The following is a 21,575-nucleotide window of genomic DNA, read 5'->3' as shown; positions in this document are numbered from 1 at the left end:
GTTTATGGTGCCAGACTGATAAAATGCAAACCGTGTATAACACAAGGGAGACAAAAAGGACCAATAAAACTACACTAAATTGAACTGCACCAAACTTGTTACAAATGTCAAATTAAAAGCTCCACCTCTTATCTATAATCCGCCTCGGAGCCTGACAGTCTGTTGTGCCTTTATCCCCTCTTTGGACTTTCAAATCTCCATTTCTCTCAGAGCTTTGAGGGCGTGTGCTCTGACAGAATGTCAGGCAATTAAACAGTCATGGCTCATTGAGCTGGAGGTGGGCCCGCTCCTCCAGGCTTCTCTATAGGCAACAGAAGAAATGAATGCAGGCTCTTCCTGCCATCGCTCGCACATTCTAGACTCAAAAACTTAACGGTAAATCGGGACAAGAAGTTCTTATCAAAGGACACCTTAAACAACTGTCAAGTTTCACAAGGCTGAGTAGTGACACTGTCACAGGTAATTTATCTAGTGCATGAATGTAAACGAAGACAGTATGTGGGACAACAAAGATGTGCTCTCACAGGGAATCCATTCATGTCTCTGCTGCAAGGTAAACACATAAATGCTGCCACGTTAATGATGGCACGAGGCAGCAGCTACATGAGGTTTACACCTTCACACCTACTCTGAATGAACACCATAGAGGTGTGAAACAATAACAGGCAGCAGCTTCAATTAAGACACACACTGACAGGAAGCTCCAGGTGAAAACAAGTTGCTTCTCTCTATCGTATTTTAGTGATTTTCATTTGTACCAGGCCTACAAGAGCTGGTCAAAACCTGCATTTGAACTTCTGTATTTTGTTCATGCTGGAAATGTAAAGGGAATTGATAAGCGTGGCAAAACCGAACCCCTGCAGTTACAGACTGACACATTGGTCAATATCCCAAACTTTCAAAATTATTACTCACAACCTATTGGTGTACTGTAGCAGACATGTTGAAGGTAGGAAGCAAGAACTGGGTTCGTAAATTACAATGGCTAATCAATTGCTTTTAATAGAAGGAACCCAATGACCACCTGTATCACCTTAACTTAACAACCAGAGAGACACAATGGTAAGTGATGTGAAAAGATGTCTACTGCCACTACTCAGTTGTTTAGAACGAGTGTGTCTTGACCTGCTCTATATGAAAAGTCTCACAAGATAACTCCTATTGTGATTTGGCCCAATACAAATTAATTTGACTTGGTTTTATATGAAGAATAAACAAATAATAGCATTCATCCTTTCGAGTAAGCAACTTAAACCAAATCAACAGGGACTATTTACAAACTGCCACCAGGTCAACATTCCTCCTGTCACTGCCAAGCTAAGAGAATAAATAAATGTTAAATTATAAATATAACGAATGGCCACTGAGGATTCCAAATATTATTTTAATAAGTGAAGATCACATCTTGCTGCAGGCTTCATTTGACCGTAGCATGGCTTAAGTAACTAAGAATTATAACAAAATGATGTGGAAAAATGATTTTGGCACAGTTGCACTTATTCGAGGATAAGTGATGGTGCAGACCATGTTGTGTTCAATAAACTGATTATTTTTAGTTCTATGTTGCCTGACACATTTCTATAACAAATCCAAAACATGTTTTTTTTCTCTTAAAGAATGCCTTCCCTTTTATTTATAAATGATTACTGCAAAGGAATACTTATTCCATTCGTATAATAACGAATAATAATATTATCTCATGTGAATAAGCTTACTCAGCAGTCAGTATTGATGCATTTATTTGTGGCAAGGCAGAGAGAAGCACATTTCTTCCTGCCAGTATGATGGCAGTTAGAGGCAGTGATGTCATCTGCAGGTCCTAAATAGAAATACATTTACACAACTTTTAACAAGTTAGAAATGTGAACTTGTAAGACTATATCGAGGCTATTTATGCATTTTAAGCATATTCTTCTGTGTGTTGTTGCCATGCCTTTGCTTGCAAGCTATATGCTTAACAACCAATGTTATACTGTTTGACAGTTTGAGTTAAGCTGCAGGAGTGACTTCACTGCAGACCTCAACCAATGTAATTTAATGTTAGCCGAGCAAATCACTGCTGCCAATTAAGTAATTCAATATTACCATGACTCATCACAATGGTAAAGGTTACGTTTCACTGTCTGAATATAACTTTTACCATCTTTAGCTAAACACTCTACTGCTGACTAATAACCACTTTGGCTATTTCGATTAAATGTAATCAAAAACTATGTGACATAAGCACTTAGAATACCAGTTTGCATATATATTATATTAAACAGTTAACATTTTACTGTTGTAGTATACTTATAAAACATCCAACAGTTACTTAACAGTGCAGTGTAACTGTCTCAATTAAACCTTTAAGTTGTATCAAACACGCACGACAATTTCAGCAGGTGTTAAAGACATTTAAAACAGATATACTGTAAGTGTGCTATTATTAGTAGAAACAGGTTCATGTCATACAGTAGCTTGGCCTGTAAAGCCTGTACTTGTTTTCGCAGCTCATAATCTGAAACACAATCTAGAAGGACTATGAACTTGTCACTTAAAGAAACACAGCTGCACAACTTTTTATGTTTCTTTTAACACTGCTGAAGTTATCATATATTCATAGTTATTGACATTGTATTTCAAAAAACAAGTTGGAGGTTTAGTCTTTGAATTCTTTGAGTCAACATCTAGTTGCAGTTAGAGGAGCGACACCTCAAATTGAATTGACTTGCAGTGAAAAAATATAATCAGTATTTTTTTATAATAACAATGGACCACATTGGTACTTGTATTTGAAAAGGTTGGTTTGCAGTGAAAAACTCACAGAAAATGATCATCTCGTTCTGCATTTTCCTCAGCTCTACTGAGGTTTAAAGTGTGTTTTAGCTTATTGTCATGGTTTCAAGGCCGGTAACTTTCGGTTCACTCTCTCATCAGCGCAGATTTTTGCGGACACAGCAGGCAGCTGTTTCAGAGAAGAAGCTGTAATAAACCCAATTTACACTATTTGCTCAGCACCAAACAGCAGGCAGACAGAGTTAACATCTAGCTGGTGAACATTGTGGAGCATTTAGAAGCTAAAGATCGAGATATTTTCTCAGGAATTAGCGGAGGCCAAAAGCAGAATGAATATCCGTCAATTTTCCTAAGCCATTACTACAAATTAATGCTAATGTTGTTCTGTTCTGATTGTATGAAATAATGGATGTGAACCGCACAGAGCAAAATGACAAACCAAGCATTTTCTTTTTCTTTTCATGAACCAAACAACCCCCATTACATTATGGTAATGTCATGATTTGCAGTTTCCTGTGGCCACTATGATCAGCATGGATTCCTCATGCACTGTCCTCATGATGTACATAATGGAATTTGCTGCTCAGGTACACTGGTCTAGTTATCGCATGTTAAAAATAAGCCCACTTTGCCCCGTCTTCTCTAGGCAGGCTAATCGACCAGCTCTCCGCTCTGCACTTTACCATTGCACCAACACTTCACAGCTCTCACCTCTTCCAGTTGTGACAGAGCAGTTGACCTGCTGATTGGTTGGCTTTCTGGAAGAGTTGACTCTATAAGCTATGAGCGTCTTGGACTGGGATGTGTCTAGAAAAGATGTGGTGGTTTACAAAACTTGGATCTCTAGAGAGGAATCCTCTCTTGCTGAGGACATCGTTGCATGTGGTCTCCCTGGGTGTTAGCAACTCATCTGTAAAATGGCAAGTTTAACAGCCAATACTTTGATGCTACAATAAACACCATATTTGCCAATATCGAGGACTGAATAGTTCCTGTAGTAGATACCATAATAAATTAAAGACTAAATGCTTCTTCATAGCTATTTCAATGAGACTAGGTGACACCGACTCCCATGTGAGATGGAAATGAGACTGACACTCAGCACACTAAGTGCAGAATACTATATGGATTTACAAGTCGCAATGCTTGTTCGCTGTAAATATCTAATGCTTAGAACACAGTGTAACCACGCAACATCAAAACATCATGTTTGTTCTGTCATAATGCATAAAACAGTCACAGACAATAGTCCCAACAAAAACAACTGAAATGGGTATAAAAACTTGAACCTTACACTGTGTTGCATTGCATTCCAAACAATCCTCTGGTTTGCAGCATAAAGGCAGGGAAAGAGAAAGTCTTAATTAATTCGGTCTAGGTGGAAGAAATCATCGACGGACATAAAAAACTAAAAAGGCAACTGCTATACATAAGACATCAAAACTGTGTGGAGAATGAATTAGTTCATGCAAAAACATAATTAGCATTGAATAAAACAAATTACAAATGTATTGTTGTGGCATTCCTCGAGCCAGATGGCAGAAAAACTGCTGCTTTTGAAATGATGTATTCATTAGCTACATAGCCTGTTATTAACCTGACAAAGAGCTCTGAGACATTTGATTTAACATGTTTTAAATAAATAAAAAAATCATACTTTTAAAAGGTCAATAACGCAAAAGATTCTTTGGAGTTTCTGGTGTCTTCAACATAACTAAGATACAATTTGAAAAGATTGACTCTGAAAGGGGCTAGAGGGGAGAAAGGAAGGGCACAGTGGCTGCAAAGGTAATCCATGATGAGAACTTTCTCTCAGCTGAATTGGTCTGTCAGCTCCATGTTAACCTTTACCCTGATGCAGCATTTTAGGTTTCAAGGTTGTTTGAAATCCATGTATCAAGATCCAGTCCAACAAACATCCAGCTAATCTGATAGAAAATAAAGGTGTGCTTTACTGCAAACAATTGATATGGTCAGCCTGGAAAAATCTATCCATCTCCTCTTTTATCCCTTTCTTTTCTGTTTGCCAAGTACACAGAGATGAGAAGGACACTGAAGGCAGCACACCACACCTTCCACTGCCCTCTTGGGGCAAAGCTGTTGATTCGTTAACAAACACAAATCGATAGAGGGGCCTGAATGGAGGACAAGTACAAAGAATTAATTTCCGGCTCTGGGGGCTTACGATGGCAAATCACCAGCTTTAATCAACAGTGTCAAGTCAGAAAGACAAATGATGTTTACACTGAAGCAGTGTCTCGTCTGAAAACAGCAGCATTGGCTCAGTGTCCTTACCAGTCTGTCTAGGCTTGTGCCAGCTGCAGTGGTAGGCCGTTCCTCTGGACTGTAGGGCCTGAAGCGAGCGTTGAACACATCCGAAACACCACGCGTAGACCTAGTCATTCCTGCGGGTTTTGGCTGGCCACAGCCTTGAAAAACCTGCAATTACAAAAACATAGGCACCCAACTGTCAAGGGTTTAAATTACTTGGGAAGCGGAAAATAGGGAAACATGGTGTTTTGTTAAGGTCTTGTGAAGCATTCACCCCACATTACCAGCGTGACAGTGCTCGTCGTCAGGCTGAGGTAACCACGTTGATAGGTGATTCAACTCTGGGCTGTGACCAATGCTATTTAAGATGATAGAGTTAAGTTTTTACAGGCTTTTGGGAAAATACCACATATACTTAAACCATAAACAAAACTGCATCTGTCGCATGTGAAAGCCAACAGAACATTTAGCTTTGAATTAGAACAGGCATTCGAAAGTGCGTAGGCAGAAAAAAATCTTCACAAACCGCCTCCAGTTTTTTCTTACTGACTACAATTTTGTGGGCAAAGAGAAACGCAGTAAAACACAGGAAACACATTAACTACTGTTAGTTGAACTAAGATTATCTGACCAGATCGAAACATATAATTCAAATACAAGGCCTAAACTTGGACATAATTAGAACGTGTTGTACTACACACCTTAGACACAGCCCAGTATGACTGAAAGAAAGTCATGCCCCCTAGTTTACCTTCAAGGTGGACTTAACAACCTGTCTGAGGTGTTATATTTGTTCTCTGGGGAAGACACATAATTGACATACCCTGTAGGAGACCTGGGCACTGTTATCTTGCATATTCATGATGGCCTCTGAAATCTTGACATCAATAGGCTCCATGACAGATTCGATGTTGAAAGGTCCCTCCAGCCTCTGTGCCACAAGCAGCATAGCATCTGTCATAACAGTAGTAAAAAAAGAAGATGGGGTGTGGCAGGGAGGAAGGGAGGGAGGGAGGAGTGCAGAGATTCAAACAGACAAATTCAGTTCAATTTACACTTTTCACAGGTATCCAAGTGGTCAAGCACTCACATACAAAATCACCTTCAATATTTGTTTTTATTCAAGTTTTTTAAAACAAAGTATTATGTGGTCTCATTCACTTGCTTTGTGACACATTCCTGTCACATGTGATTTGGCAGGGTCCAATATTAGTGGTGCACTTGAGAGGACCCAGTGCACTGCAACTTAAGTAAATACAAGCAAATAGAGGAAACAAATTCACTTGTTTGATTCAACATTTTGAATTTCACTGCAAATTTGGGAATACTCACATCCCTGATGCATTTCAACTGTGTTTCAGCTCTGTTCAGTTGTGTGCCTTTACAGTGTTCCTGTAATTGCATGTATCTCCCATCGCCTCTTGTATTTTCTTCGTGTTTTTCTTTTTGCTTTTGTGGTGCTTTTCAAAATACAATTCATACGTTTTCAAAACTGCTTTGAATGTGCTTTTTTTTATTTTTATGAAATCGCTCCTGTTTTCCTAAGTTGCAGTGTTTCAGGCACAGAAAATACAAAAAACAACCAATGAAATAGCTTTTAATTGCCACTTTAATTTATTGGTATTTTGTTAAATGCTATCCCAGCCTAATCAATAATATAAGTAGGAGCTGTTTCTGATAAAAGACATTTTTCATACAAAATTTGAACAATAGGTTCTGGATTCTCAAGGATTTGTTGGTTTCCTCTATCTAATATCACTGTGAACTAAATAGTTTTGCGTTTTGACTATAAATTGGATATAACAAACAACTTGAAGACATCACTTTGGGCTCTGGGGAAGTGTGTTGGGCATTTTTTTTTTACATTTAAAAGATTACATTATAAACACACTAAAAAATATTACAAAGGTCATAATCCTCAACAGCAAATGATTATGTCTTGCCTTCTGATTATAAACAAAGTATTGTCAATTACCTCAATATTCTTATTATACACACTTACTGAAAGAAGCAGCATGAATGCGTCTTTGGGCAAATTCAATTTTCATGTTGATCAACCCAATAAAATCAACCAAATCCTGTTAGGCTACATGCAAACAGCACTGATGAGACATTGATTTAATCAAACTTTTGAAAGCCAAGCATTTATTAACATCTGCTGCGGGGCAATGAATACTATAAGGTCAATGGCTCATTAATATACTCATGTGGTCACAAGCCAGAGGGCCTTTCACTTACCATTATCATCTCCACGGAGCCAATTTGTTTTCATTACTTTCATTTAACACTGATCGTGTAGAAATAAAATGTTGTCTTCAAAATATTTAATATTTTCAGTTGTGATGGTGCAGATTTCACAGTAGCAAAAACAAAAGCTGTTATTTGTTAGAGGTTAAGAGTGTTAATCGATGTTGCCATGAAACAGAAACATTGCTAAAGTCCTCTCAACCCCACCGGGTCTAAACATTAATGTGCAACCATCTCTGTAATGGCAGTTCTGCGTTTGTATGGTGGCCACAGGGAGTTGGACATCACCAAACCACTAACTCATAACTGAGCGAGTCCCAGATCTGGAGACAGTACTTAAGTAGAATGTCAGGAGAGGTTTCTGCATCCATAGACCTCCCAGGACAAGACCTCACCAGCAGGCTGTCGTAATGACTCTACAAATACGTCCTTACTAAATAAGGTCATTCTGTCATTTGGAGACAAAAATCAGTCCTGTAAGGACCTCTTACATGCTCATGACAGCCCTATCAGTTTATTCAATCTGCACTAAAATGCAGTAGTCAGAGTGTTGTTTTTAGAGGACCATATTCATTTTGTCTTGCTTCTCCCATCACCCGACCCATCATAAGATAATAGTATAATTTATACCCAAGCTGTGGAGGCAAGGATAATATTTCAGAGAACAGACCCAAAAGCAGTAACGGAAACTTAAAAAAAAACATATATATGAAAACAATGGACGTTAACTAAAAGAATAAAAACTATCACTTCTTGTCAAAGGTAACCATTGATGTAAATGGGTTATAAGGAGAGAAATACTGAAAAAAAATTAATAAAATATACTCCTGTTCTTTGAAAGCAGGCTGGTCCAGCTTGCCACTCTTGTGGGACCTGAGATCCCTAATGGTGGAGGAAAAGAGCTAAGAAACATTGGCGCAACTCTGGCTCAATTTCCTTTCCAATTATGTTGAAGTCTGAGCCTTTGAAGAACGCTTCTGTTTGTTAACAAAGAACAATCTAATAGCCTGTGAGGCTTGCTGAGATTTTATTATATAGGCTATGTGGGTGCCAAATGGTTTTCTGTAGTAGCACTTCAACCGCACCACTGTGCAACCATATGGTTTGGGAGTAGATGACACTTGAACTAGCAGAAATATCAACAAAAAAAAAGATTTTCTCCTACTTGTTTTTTGCATTGGTGCTGATCATCTGCTATAATGTGTTTCTTGATGCGTAACTGCAGTTTAGGCAGTTTTTATAGTTCTTGAAAATATTTTGAACTTGGCATTGCAATATAGCCTGCTGTTCAATCTGATTATGATGTAAATGCATTCAACCGCCTCAGGTATTTCTGCTTACTTGATAACAAACACATACAAAAATATCAATTCAAGCGTAAGCTTAACAACTTGCAAGTGCAAACACTGAAGATTTAGGTCAAGGGAGCCAACTGGGAACAACTGATAATAAGAGAAAAGAAGAGTGCCTTAAGCATCACAAATGATGGAAACCATGGTGACTTGTCTGCAACTTATCAGATGGGCTCGACAAACGAAGAGAGCCGAGAACTTTCACTTCATACATAACTGAGGGAGAGCAGACAGGAAAAGAGTAAGAGGGACAGCAGAGAGCGTAAAAGAACGAGAAGTGGTTCTGATTGGGTTAAGGCAGGTCGGGGTACGGCTTTGTCCCACAGGAAGGGCTCCTGCACCGCATGTGGAAAAAACTCTATCTACATGGAGAATTAATGACCATCATTTATGAGGAGTGCATGAAGTCCAGTCCTCTGCCACTATGAGCCAAAATGTTCCCTGCAACACTTTTGCAGCACTGAGATAGGCCACTGGCCAGCTGGAGGAAATCTTTTTTATCATCACGACACAGCCATGCAAATAGACGCATATTGTATTATTCTGAGCTGTGGGTGTTAAAAACATTGTCTGGATACAAACACGTAAAACTGAGAAGATACCATACCGTGAAACCACAGCGAGAACCAAATATTTTGTTTCATAACAGAGGTTAATGTTTCAATTTGTGGTGTGAGACATGCGTATTTGCGTTGCCTTGCTAAACAGCTAAAAAATCACGAGAAGGTAATATTACTCTGGGCTTTGCCTCTTTATCGAGATTGATGTCCACTTAAATTCAGGCTATGTCAGCCAGAGGCAACCTCCAGCAGACAAGGACAAATAAGGAAAGTGAACAGGCCCATCTATGGCTCTTTGCCTGTGAAGAGTGCCACAGAATGAAAAATGGCTCCAGTGTAATTTGGATTCTGTAAAGCATAGCTCATCTGTGGTTCAGTCAACCAACTAATGGTGCGATATGAAACTCTATAGAAATGGATACAATAAAAAATGCATGTTGTTCCTTGGATAGACCTTGTCCTGACCAAAAAGTCTTTGAACATAGCCTTCACATTTGTGTATACTAACAAACACACACAAAGACAAATTTCCACATAGTTAAATCAGTTTTCAATTTTAAGATATTAATAGTAATTAAACAGAGATGGAACATCAGTAGTTATTTTTTCTGACCAAACCGTAAAAGCTTTTTCAAGGTGATCATTTCTTATTTAATAGAAGTCCTATACAATGGAAGCTGAATAACTCCATGGCTACCGCAGACAAGTTGGTGGTGATGTTTGTCCTCCTTGTTAACATCCAGTGACTAGTTAAGAGCAGTCACAGAAAGGACTAATACTGTAAATCAAAATATCATCATCTGATACAAGAAATACAAAGAGAATTTAATGAATATATATTTCTATATACAAAGTATACAACAAAAGCTTTTCTGAAGGCTTAGATGGAGCCCACAGAATGGAGCTTAACTCTGAAAATACTAATATTCTATTAGAGGTCCAATACACAGGATTCAGAGCATCAGTATAGCAGCAAACAACTATTTGCTATATATAGATATTGTGGAGTGTAGTCTACCTGAGCAGAGAATAAAGTTGGTCTCCCTCTGTGTGCGTCATTATTCAAGCTCCTCCGACCTTGCTTTGTTAACAAAGCCGGGTCGACTGTGCATGCCTTTAGTGCATGTTAGTGCATGTGAGCGTGCCCCAGTGGCTAGCTCATGCCTGCTACTCTGTAGCCCTCTAATATGCTGATTACAGCTGATAACGCTATCCTAAATGAAAGCACGTTCACGGCCCAGGTAAACAAATTTAGCTCTGCCCTAGTTTGTTAGAGCTGTTAGCACTGTTAGGTACAACCTGCTGGCTCAGGCATCGCTATGTTGAGAGCTGTTGATAGGTATTCAAAATGCTCCCAATCTTGTATAATGCGTCAAGGTGAAGGCATTTCTAGTAGACAAAGACCAGTACATCTGAGCGGCTCAGAGATAGAGCGGGTCATCCACTTATCTCGAGATCTCTGGTTGGATTCTCGGTCTGCATGTCAAAGACCAAAGTCTGTTGATGCTGTGTCAACGGTGTGAAAATGTGTAATTAGATTAGATCCTGATGGGCAGGTGTCAGCTTCTGCCAGCAGTGTGTCAATGGGTGAATGATGATATATGAAGAAAGCGCATATAAAAATTTACTGGATGGATTGCCATGAGCTTAGGGTCAGAGACATGAGGATTTGTGGTTATTTTTGGTGACATGACTTTTCTTGTAGAGCCATCATCAGGTCTACTCTCTGTCCACTATGACCAAACACCTGCATATCTAATGATATTCCACCTCATTTGTACTTTGTGTTTACTGCTAACTATGAAAAGTTACCGTGCTAAAATGAGATGGTGAACATTGAAAACAAGTTAGCACTGAGCTCAAAGCATAGATGTGCCCTGGTACAGCCTGTGAGAGTCGCTAGCATGACTCGTAGTTGTGTTTAAAATGAAGCATAACACTCTCATCATTATTCTTTCTCCATCATTCAGAGTACAGATTTGGCGTGTAGTGATAACAGCCCACTAAATAGTATGAAAGGCTACTAATGTAAAAACCAGATACTGGAGAAGCATGGATACTGTACTGCACTGCTAATGAACCTAAGCAGCATAATTCAATAATGAGTCATTCCAAGGCAGATTGTGTTACTAATGGGGTTGGAGACGTCATGGAATTTCAGTCTATGGATGTTTACAGGAGTGTTTCAACTATTTTGCTCACAAATATGTTGAAGAAGTCCTTCTCCCCAGTCAGTTTCCTTGTTTTCACTTTGTATAAATCCACGTTAAGGGGCACATCACAACCACAAAACACACATGTGATCTGAACAGGCTCAACAGCAATGATAGAGGAGCAGCTTTGAGCAAAGACAATGTTAGGCCTCGCTGCTCATAAATACTCCAGAGAGAATAATTTATCTCCCTTCACTCTTTCCCGGAGATTTGTAATTGCATAGGTGGGAAGTGAGTCTGTAATTAGATCCACTCAACTACATCTTCATGTAACTGTGAGTGATTAGGCAAGCAAAGAACTTTAAAACAAAATATAAATCAAAGTTGTCGCTACAGATGCCTCTGCACATAAAACAGAACAAGAGGTCAATGTTCAGCAAAATATGTTCCACAGTATTTGTTTGATGAGGTTTAAACTCTGCCAGAAACAACTCCTGTGTGTGGAAGCAATACATATAATGTTATTTCCTCAGTCCTTAATTATCAAGTTTAAAGTCTCTAACAGCTGGAAGCCTTAATGGGAAAATTTAGGTTTTTATTTATGGTCTCTACATTCCAAAAACTGCAAAAAGGCAATGCTAATATAATTTTAATCTATGCAAGATCAATAATAATAAATAACAATATTCTAGTCAAGCACCACGTCCAACTTGTGTCAAGGTAAACAACTTGATTTTTCAGAAATGTATTTATTTTCAGTGAGAGATAAAAATCTGAAATATGGTTTGCATTAATTTCACACTAATATCTATAAATAAAACTAGATGGTTTTGTTTTTATAAGAACCAAACCAAAGTTAGTTGGTTTAGTTGGTTACCACTGCAGATTTGTTGTTGAACTGGCACTGTTTTGCAGACTGCAGAAACTAAATAACAAAGTAAGCAGGGTAATCTTTAAATTGAAAAATGTAATTGGACTTTAAGGATGTTGTGATTTCTTCAAGTGATCTTAATAAGTCAGCAGTCTTAGCTGTTCTGTCCCCACGTTCATGTCTACATACCAAAGTGTCCTTTGACAAAATTTTCTCTTTAGCTTATAAATGCCCCACTTTGGCCATCAGCTAACGGTTTTGTCTGCTGTTTGAAACTGAGCAGGAAGTGTGCTGTGGGCTTAAGAGCTTTTTCACTGAAAACAGCTCTCTCCTACAGCTGAAAAAACACTTCACAATTTGCTACCAATTTGTTACTAGAACCCAGATATTCTCACCCTAACCAATCTCACTCTTCATGTCTAAACCTAACCAATCCAACGAAGGAAGGCAACAAGTGCTAGACAAGCAGAGACTTAGTTGATCGGGTAATGCCTTTGCCTCAGCCCAGACAGGCAGCGAGGCGAGCGGAGCACTCCTTTTGCGCAATGGCGGCATCCTGTCGTCACTTAGCCACTTACTAAATAATCACAAAGAAACTGAATAAATGTTATATTCTACATATAAGCTTTTTACAGAAAGAAAACCATTCTGATGTAACCCCTTTGTAATCACCAACATTTGGAATAGAAACTGTAAGTTTACAACGTTTTTTTCTAAGTTACTGCAAAGGAATACAATTTAATTTACTTCATAATTTAATTATAACCCACTTACTGGAGGGTTTTGTTTTATACTAGCACAATTTAATAGTTTCAAGAGGGAGATTGTTTGCAGTGCAGCTTCGTATTTCCTCAACCCTTTGCCCATGGGTGGTGAAACAAGTCACAAAGATTAGACAGTGCAAACAACCATTATGAATCCATTTAACTCCACTAAGGTGTGGGTGAAATGGCTTTTAGGCACAGCTGTTATAATTCACTGCTTTTCAAAAGCATCTTTCCTCTGGATGGAAACTCAGACTTCGCACAGGAAGGAAAACACAAATAGAATAGAGGATGAAGCAAGTTTTCAGGTATACAGTACCTGATACAAATTTTCTTTTGACATCACATACGAGCCCTCAAACAGGGTGAAAGCAATGATGGCCAATCATAGGAGAAGTCTACATGATCAATAAAACTTCATTCCTTTAGCTGTGGGTGTTCCACGTTTAAGAAGCTGAAATGCCAACTAAATATAAAACCCTATGGCTGAATTTTTGCAGCTTGTGAGAATCGCATAATTCAAATCCCCTGTAGCTCTGATTGCACAATCAGATGTGTTATAAGGCACACATCAGATGCAAGGAAGCTGTCTGTCTCACTTTTTCCATCCTATAAATCCTTGATGATTCAGAATGCAGGGGGAGCAAAACAGAGAGGCTGAAATCTGTAGACAATCATATAAATCAGTGATTTAAAATAAGCTATTTCAAATAAATACAGAAATAACTGAAAATATTTTCAATAAAGTATAACTCATTACTTCCAGTGGTAGAATTTAACTGAGTAAGGTTATTCATACTTAAGTATTGTCTTTTCATGCCACTTTATACTTCTACTTCACTACATTTTAGAGGGAGAAATATTGAACTCCTTCCTCCACTACAATAATCTGACAGCTGGAGTTAAGGTTTCCTCACAAATTTATTTTTTTTTAATCATTTTTTTAAAATTGTTTTCAGGTTTACAGTATTGGAATAACATAAGCCGTATATTTACTGAAATAAAGAACCATAAAACTTCCTCCACCACTTATTATTCAAAGTTTTAGCATTTTAATGCACGTCGTCTCTCTTATTCCCACTCATGTGTGCTCTCTCTAAATGCCAGATCAGTTATAGTTGGTTAAAACTATTTTTAACATGAACACTGAATTTAACAGCTTTGCTAAATAGAGACGCCTCTTCACTGAAGCCGAGTGTTATCTGAGCCATACCCATTTTTGGTCGGTTACGTAGCTTTTTTATCACTTGCCTTTACTTTTGCACTTTTTAAAGAGTAAATATTTTACCTTTGCTGTATGTTTATTACCTTGTAAAGCACACTGAAGGGCCTTGGTGTAATGTGCTATACAAATTAAGTTGCCTTGCATTGCCTTCAGCATCCTTGTGAGAAGAAAACATGTTGGTCTTTATGTGTGGTTTGACTTTCAGCCATAGGCTGTCCACACACAGTGTGTTAGTGAAGGTTTTTCCACTCAATATTTTATTCATGAGGAATTTTTCACAAATATGTTGCTGGCTTGAATTTTCATAAACAGTGAGGTTGTGGCTGGCTCCAGTTACCAGGCGAAACAAATCACCTAATTAAAAAGAAATGAGCAGAAAGAATGGATGCAGATCACTTCCAATGTGTTGACATGTCTCCCAAGGGAGAACGGTAGCAGCCTGTACACACCAGTGGAACAAGATTGCAAATAGAGCTGTGGCAGAGTCAACTAGTTCACTTAAGAATGACTTTAAACCAATCACATGGCTCATTCTGTGGATATTGTGAAGGACAGGAATAAAAGTTCCATCACAGGTATCAACTACCCGTGGAGGACAAAAAAACCCCCATAATGACACAAAGGGTTTATACGGCAGTGGACAATATTCATCACCACAGCATGTGATTGGTATTCAAACAACCTGAGAGGTTGAAGACATTCGTGCAGACAGTCGGATAAATAACATCAAAATGTTTAAAAACAGCCTGCTTCAGAACATTGTTCAACAAAAAGAAAACCCAACCGGAGGAGTTTTTAAAAAATAGAAAGACGACTAAACACTGTCAAAGTGATCATCTTAAAACAGATACCCAGTGATTTATGCAGAAAGCGTAATGTTCTACATTTCCCAGAGGAGTTGGCGTTTGGGTCCTGATTATGTTCGGTGTAGAGTTCCCAGGTGCGATGAACAGACTGACAGCTGTTAATCAGACGCTCCATGCTTCAGTTAATTTATGTAATTAAAATCTAATCCCACTCTTAATCTCATCAAATTGCACATGTACTGCTTTTTTGAATGCATGTTTATAATGATAAGAAAATAAGTATTTATTTTTAAATTAATTTCTAAATCAAATTATTGCATTTGCCATTTAGAATACAGACAATATACAGCTTGAAGGATATTGTAATTAGCTAGTTCCATAATGAATGCCATGAGCAAGTCGTAGGAGCAGAATGGGTAGAGGTCAGCAAGGATTTGTCCAGTGGAAACAAATGGATTATAGATTGGCTACTCAGCAGAGCCCATTTAATCTACTGTATGATTTATTCAGATTTGATTAATTCAGTGGAACATTAAGGAAGGAAGATTCGTTATAGACTGACATTCCAGCTCTAATTATCTTATATTTCCTAAAACTACAGGTGTCATTTAGGGGGCTGCATGAACAAATAGGCAATTCAGTAACACAGCAGAGTTACAGTGTTTCATATCAATATTAATGAGATGACCCTATGGAACTAAAGCTATATTAGCTCCAGGAACAGCATCTTTCAAAATGAATCTCAAATGACAATATAGGACAAGTATATTTAAAATTGACATTGGCCTTTTGGAGCTTTCAGTCAGCTTGTGTTTTAAACTAAATTTGTTGGTCATATCTTATTTGTCGTCTATTTAATTTGTTGCTCAGAGGCAGTGGCATGACCTGGCCAGGGCATTGGGAAGATCTTTTTTTTTGCCCCAAATAATTCTCCACTTTGAGTCGTTAATTGTCACTAGGAAGACGGCAGTGTAATGTTGTATTTCGTGTATGTGTATACTGTCAACAGAAGATACAAATTACCAAGCAGGTATACTGCAACACATCAAGACAAGCTGACACAATGTTCTTTTTTAAAAAAAGAGAAAAGAATAACTAAATGTATAGCATTTGAGGAATTTACAACAGGGAACAAATTATATAACATTTGTCAAAGACAGCGTTTTAGAAAGTTCCCCTGTCGAAACTCAGTGTTATTTTTTAGGGAAGTCTGGTACTTTCTCCCTGGGTCACAAAGGAGTGTATTGCGGTCACTTTACTCTTTAGATCATTCTCAAAACACAATGAAAAAACTGCACAATTATACTGATTGACAGTCGTGTTCCAGGCAGAACAAGGACCACTAAAAAAACAATCCTAACCCTAATCCTGACCTCTGCCCCAGATGTCATGGTTTACCCCCGGACCTTGTGAAGTCCTAGAAATGCCAAGATGCAAGCTATACAAATATGCACATTTGATCCAAGGTTGTTAGAGGATACTGAAAAAAGATCTCCTCATCATTGCTCTCTGTAGGTACATCACTACAAGCAACCCCTTTGACATAGTTACATTTTCATTTGAGAAATTGTTATTATAAAAAATAGTGATTATTGCTACTTTAAGGAAAATTGCACTTACTTGTAGACTTTTTTTTAATTAAGCCATCATAAGCCTTGTCACAATAATGTGATCACGATTGGCAATCTTTCCATAATTTAATGTACACTGGCCTTAACAACTAATAATTCCTTTTCAAAGAAAGTGAAAAATCAAATCGAAACAATCACTTGAACCAACCAAGAATTTTTCTTTCACTGTCTTTAGGAATATATGAAGCATTGCAGGTGAAATGAAGGTGAGCCCTGGGTTAATGTAAACTTTTGCCACATTTTTTTTGATTCAAGTTCTGTCACAAGTTGGAATTTTCTCAATATGTGTTATGTGAATGAAAAGGTGTTGTAAGGAAAAATCATTGCAATCACGGGCACAGCCGGCAGGTTTAAAGGATTTCTCACTCTTCTGCTGGATTATTTTCGGCTCCCCAATATCTTGTCTTCCCTGGTCAGTGGAGCAGGTATATGATGTTAGTCTGGATGGAAGCCACAGGAATAAAGATGAATATCTTAGCTTCACGTCTGTGCCGGCTGTGTCAGAAATCTCAGGTGTTTTTTTCAGAATTTCTCTCTGAGCCCTCGAGCTCAGTGAGAGAAAGCCCCCTGATAAAAACTACTTTTGGTTGATAGCACTGTGTAAATAACGCCAGGATGACACATCATGTCGGAGTAATAATCATTGACTGTTATGTGAAAAAACAACACGTTTGTACATTACAAATCATATCAGCATCATTTGTGTCATATTATGTTGCTGTCGGTCCTTTACATGACAAAGTCCTCCTGAGGATTTTACACCTATAGCCAAGTCAATAGCTTTTTAGTGGTTAGACCTTAAGCTAATTAAAAATCTTTCATCCTATTACGAGCATGAAATGTCAGAGCCAAAAGATAGAATTGGCTTTTCATTTTACACTGAAGAACAATAATCCCTGATGGAGACAGATTGAAAGCATTCAAAGGGACAGTGTCATGACACTGAAGAGGATAAGTGTTTCTTAAATAGATGGATGGAGATTTAACAATACAGTACATACAGACTGACAGGTAAGTGAATATGCTATTTCGCCTGTTGAAAATGTCATTAATGGATGATGATGGAGCTTCCGATGGTGCCCCGATTACCCTGTTTATTGATTGCTTATTGAATGAAGGCTGTGATGGGTTTTTCTTAGCAATCAATGTTCTACATTACTGGATTTTAACAACAGAAGCAAAAGTCAAAGCAAATCTGCAGTGGATTATTTTGGTTCAGTTTTATAATACATGTTTATTTACCATTGGATCTTTTTTAATTATTCAAATATACACTTAAGGCATATCGTTTTCAGTATCAATTCATCTGTGCATTTTTTTCTTGATTAATCGCTGAATTGTCCAGTCAATGAATGCCAGAAAATTATGAAAAATGCACACAATATCCCAAGGTCCAAAGTGATGTCTTCAAATATCTTGTTTTGTCTGAACAACTGTTCAAAACCTAAACATATTATGTTTACCAGATTCAAAACAAAGAAAAGCAGCAGAAAACTCACTTTGAAGAAACTCAAAACACACAATTGATGACATATTTGACATATATAGATCTAGATATTGCTTTTGTGTTATTTAGCATAAATTTGACTGCATTGTTATCCCACTAACCCTGATACAACTGCTGAAATACATGGCTGAGTCAATGATGGGTCACAGCTTTGCAAAGCAGACACACCTCTCTGTAGGAACATCACTATGAGCAACCCCTTTGACAGTTACATTTTAATTTGATAAACTGTTATTATAAAAATATTTAGTGGAGCTGCTTTAAGAAAAAAATGCACCTATTTTTTAGAAGTAAGCCCTCATAAACCTTGTCATAATAATGTGATCAATATTGGCATTTTCCCATAATTTATTGTACACTTGCCTCAACAACAAATAATTCATTTCAAAGAAAGTGGAACATCAAATACAAACAATCACAAATCAGACACTTGAACCAACCAGTTCATTTTCTTTCACTCTCTTTCACTTCACCAAGTCAAAGGAATATATGAAGAAGACACACCATTATCTTCCTGTTACCACTACATGTTGACATTTAAGTACTGTAAACTTCTTTTTAATATAACAATTCCGAAGTGTGCACTGTGGAGAAATGAAATGTTATTTAAAAGTATGATGATTTCCCAATGGATTTCTTGCATGTTTATGATTGAACTTTGGTTCAATCGCTGGAACATTCATGAATTAAATTATGAAAGATCAAATGCTGCTGTCATCATAACACATCACAAGCCTGAAATCAATAATGCTCAGCTGATATGCAGTGTGAGCTATAAAGTAGAGAACTGACAAATTTCACTTAATTAAATTGAAACAATGTGTCTACATAAAATGTTTATTATATATCCTAAAGTATATAGCACACTATGTGTTAACAAATGAAATACAAGATAACAACTGATATCAAACAAATAGAACATGAAGTAATAACGATTGATTTGTGTGAACAAAGGTATGCACATACAGAATACATACTGAGTTTCTTGTGTCAAACGCAGATATCTCATCATGTTTGCTTTCATGAGAGGCCGTAAGGCAGCGGACCAAAACATACATTTAGCCACTCTTTTATGCAGTTTCATTAACTTCTGACTGAATTCTTTTAAACTGACATCAAATGTTAAATGATGTAGGTCAGCTCAGCAAATAACACAGCACAAACTTCCAACATGCCCCCCCTGTGTAAGGAAAGATTAAACATGGCACCCTGCGGTTCTTTTAATGACTTGAACAACAGAGAAAACTGTCTTGCAGTCTTTAATTAAACACGTTACGATGTCATTAACAGCCATTACTAAGGATCCCATGAAATATATTTCATTAATTGACTTAATTAGTCATGTAATGTATATTTGCACGGTGTCTCTATGCACAGCTTTTCACAAGCCCAAGTAAAGCTATTAAATTGTTTTCCTTTAACATATGTCAAGTATAATCTTCAAGTTAATTAAAACTTTGTACTGTCTGCGTTTTTACACCATATGGAGGATGCTCAATCAATGTGTTCTTTGGCAGGAAGTTGGAGTGAGAAAATAAAATCTGTAATTATGTTCTAGGTCATTTTCATAATGCTCACTTGGACATGCAGTGAAATATATCAGTAGTACAAAAGCTGCTGAGGTTTGTCAAGCTTGTTTGTTCAAATTACTCTATAATAAATTTGCAGAATATACCATCAATATATATCAAAATGATCATTGCATAAAGCATGGTCTGCTTTAAAGCTAAACTTGCTTTACTCAACTCAAGCTGTTCCGCCTATGTCAGTATTTGTCGACTTGGTTTAAACTGCAAGAACATCTATCTTTAGAATACTTTGGCAGCAATGAACTGAAGGCACTGAAATCTTCGTATTTGTATTTATATTTCAGGTTTTGAGTGGTTGGTAAACTTCATTAATGTGTGTTTACTCTCCACTACACCCCCGCCTTTAAGAAGAAAAGTTCCCTAACAACTCGCCCTTTTGTCCGACCACACTGCAGCTGCTCGTCCCTGTGCTTGCTGAACACAGAGACATTCAGGCCACCATGGATCATTCAAACAGATCTGCTTCCACATCGCTATTAGTTACTGCCTGCGTCTACAGCACCCAACACCCACATACTCCGCTGTCCATTCTGTCTGTCATGCAATGTATGGTTACAGAAAGTCAGACAACATGGATAGAGGTAGAGTATATTAAATTATATCATTGCAGTAATCTGTTAGAGGCTTGTTTTCAGGTGCTTTGCAAAACAAGCAAAACTATTCCTGACCTCTAAATAAACTTTAACAAGAAGTCTTATGCTTCACTAGATATTAAACAAAGAAATTATCCACTGAGAAAATAAAAAGATCTGCTTTTGTTTTCCTTTATGCCCTCTTACAGACATCTCTGTTGTGGTCATTTCAGATGAAACTGATTCCTCACCTTTGTCCTTAAAGTCTACATCAAATAAAACTTTAAAAGCTCCATTGAGAGATAGTTTTGATAATAACACTGAATTAAATGATGTTGTAAAGTAAAAATATTGGTAGCGCTGCTGACCAAATCTGAGACTCAACCCTCCACCTTGAGGCTCTTCACAGCTCACCCTCTTTGATCTGCTCATTGTCCTGGTTCGCTGCAGCATATTGTCTCAATGGCTCTCACATAGAGCGCCACAAATTTAGAGAAGCTGCTCCAGGATAAGGGAAAACTGACGTTCGAACTATTTTGGATATATGTGTACTATTTTTGTGCATTATGTTCATAACACTGTGTCCTAACTGGTCAGGAGTGACGCAGGACTGTGCAGCTTGACGCAAGTTTGAGCTGAACCTTTGTCGGATACCATGTTTCTATTATAAAAGCACCACAATGCATGAGGAACACCTGATTCTGGTAGTTAAAATTAGGAGATATTTGTACAACAAAATAGTAAAACCTAATTAAGGTGGCAGCCTACTGGAGGGAGATTGCCTGAGAGTTGAACGTTTCCCACTTGCTGTTGGCTACATTATATGTAATTTCAATTTAATATCACAATATAAAACGTGTTTCCAGTCTTAAAAGCACAAATGTCGGAAGAGGGCAAGTACTACTCCTCCATCTTGGCTACGTCTCCACTCTGATCTTGAAAGCACAGGTGATAGGTACGTTCTTGGTTTGTTACATGACGTAACGTAACACTTTCATTTAGGACACGGTGTCTCTGAGGCAGACTTTTCTGCCATCATTACGGTTGAATTATTAGTGTTCAGTTTGACAAAACTTTACATTTAATTTTCTAATTAATAAAAGTGATGTTGTTGTACTCCCGTTATATGGGGAAATCAGCCGCTTTAGTGCAAACGTTTTTTCACACAATGGAATTTTTAATTATCAATATATGTGTGTAGTCATAGTTTTATTTTTTTCCTACCCGCATTCTGAAAAGATCCGCCCCCTAC

At 37.7% G+C, this 21,575-nt stretch overlaps 1 protein-coding gene across 1 annotated transcript in view; it reads right to left on the bottom strand.

Annotated features, from left to right (window-relative positions):
- The window catches only part of LOC129104747 (glypican-6-like), a 74,721-nt gene that overhangs the window by 16,373 nt on the left and 36,773 nt on the right, over positions 1–21,575 (bottom strand). The window contains exons 5-7 of the mRNA XM_054615574.1: positions 5,870–6,000; positions 5,071–5,214; positions 4,070–4,099 (exon numbers count right to left, since the gene is read on the bottom strand). Of these exons, the coding sequence (XP_054471549.1) occupies positions 4,070–4,099; positions 5,071–5,214; positions 5,870–6,000 (305 nt within the window). The remainder of the gene's footprint in view (positions 1–4,069; positions 4,100–5,070; positions 5,215–5,869; positions 6,001–21,575) is intronic.

Source organism: Anoplopoma fimbria, chromosome 16 (genome assembly GCF_027596085.1).
Source record: "Anoplopoma fimbria isolate UVic2021 breed Golden Eagle Sablefish chromosome 16, Afim_UVic_2022, whole genome shotgun sequence".
Lineage (NCBI taxonomy): Eukaryota > Metazoa > Chordata > Actinopteri > Perciformes > Anoplopomatidae > Anoplopoma > Anoplopoma fimbria.
Note: the sequence above shows the minus strand (reverse complement) of the source record. Positions and strands in the feature narration are given on the sequence as shown.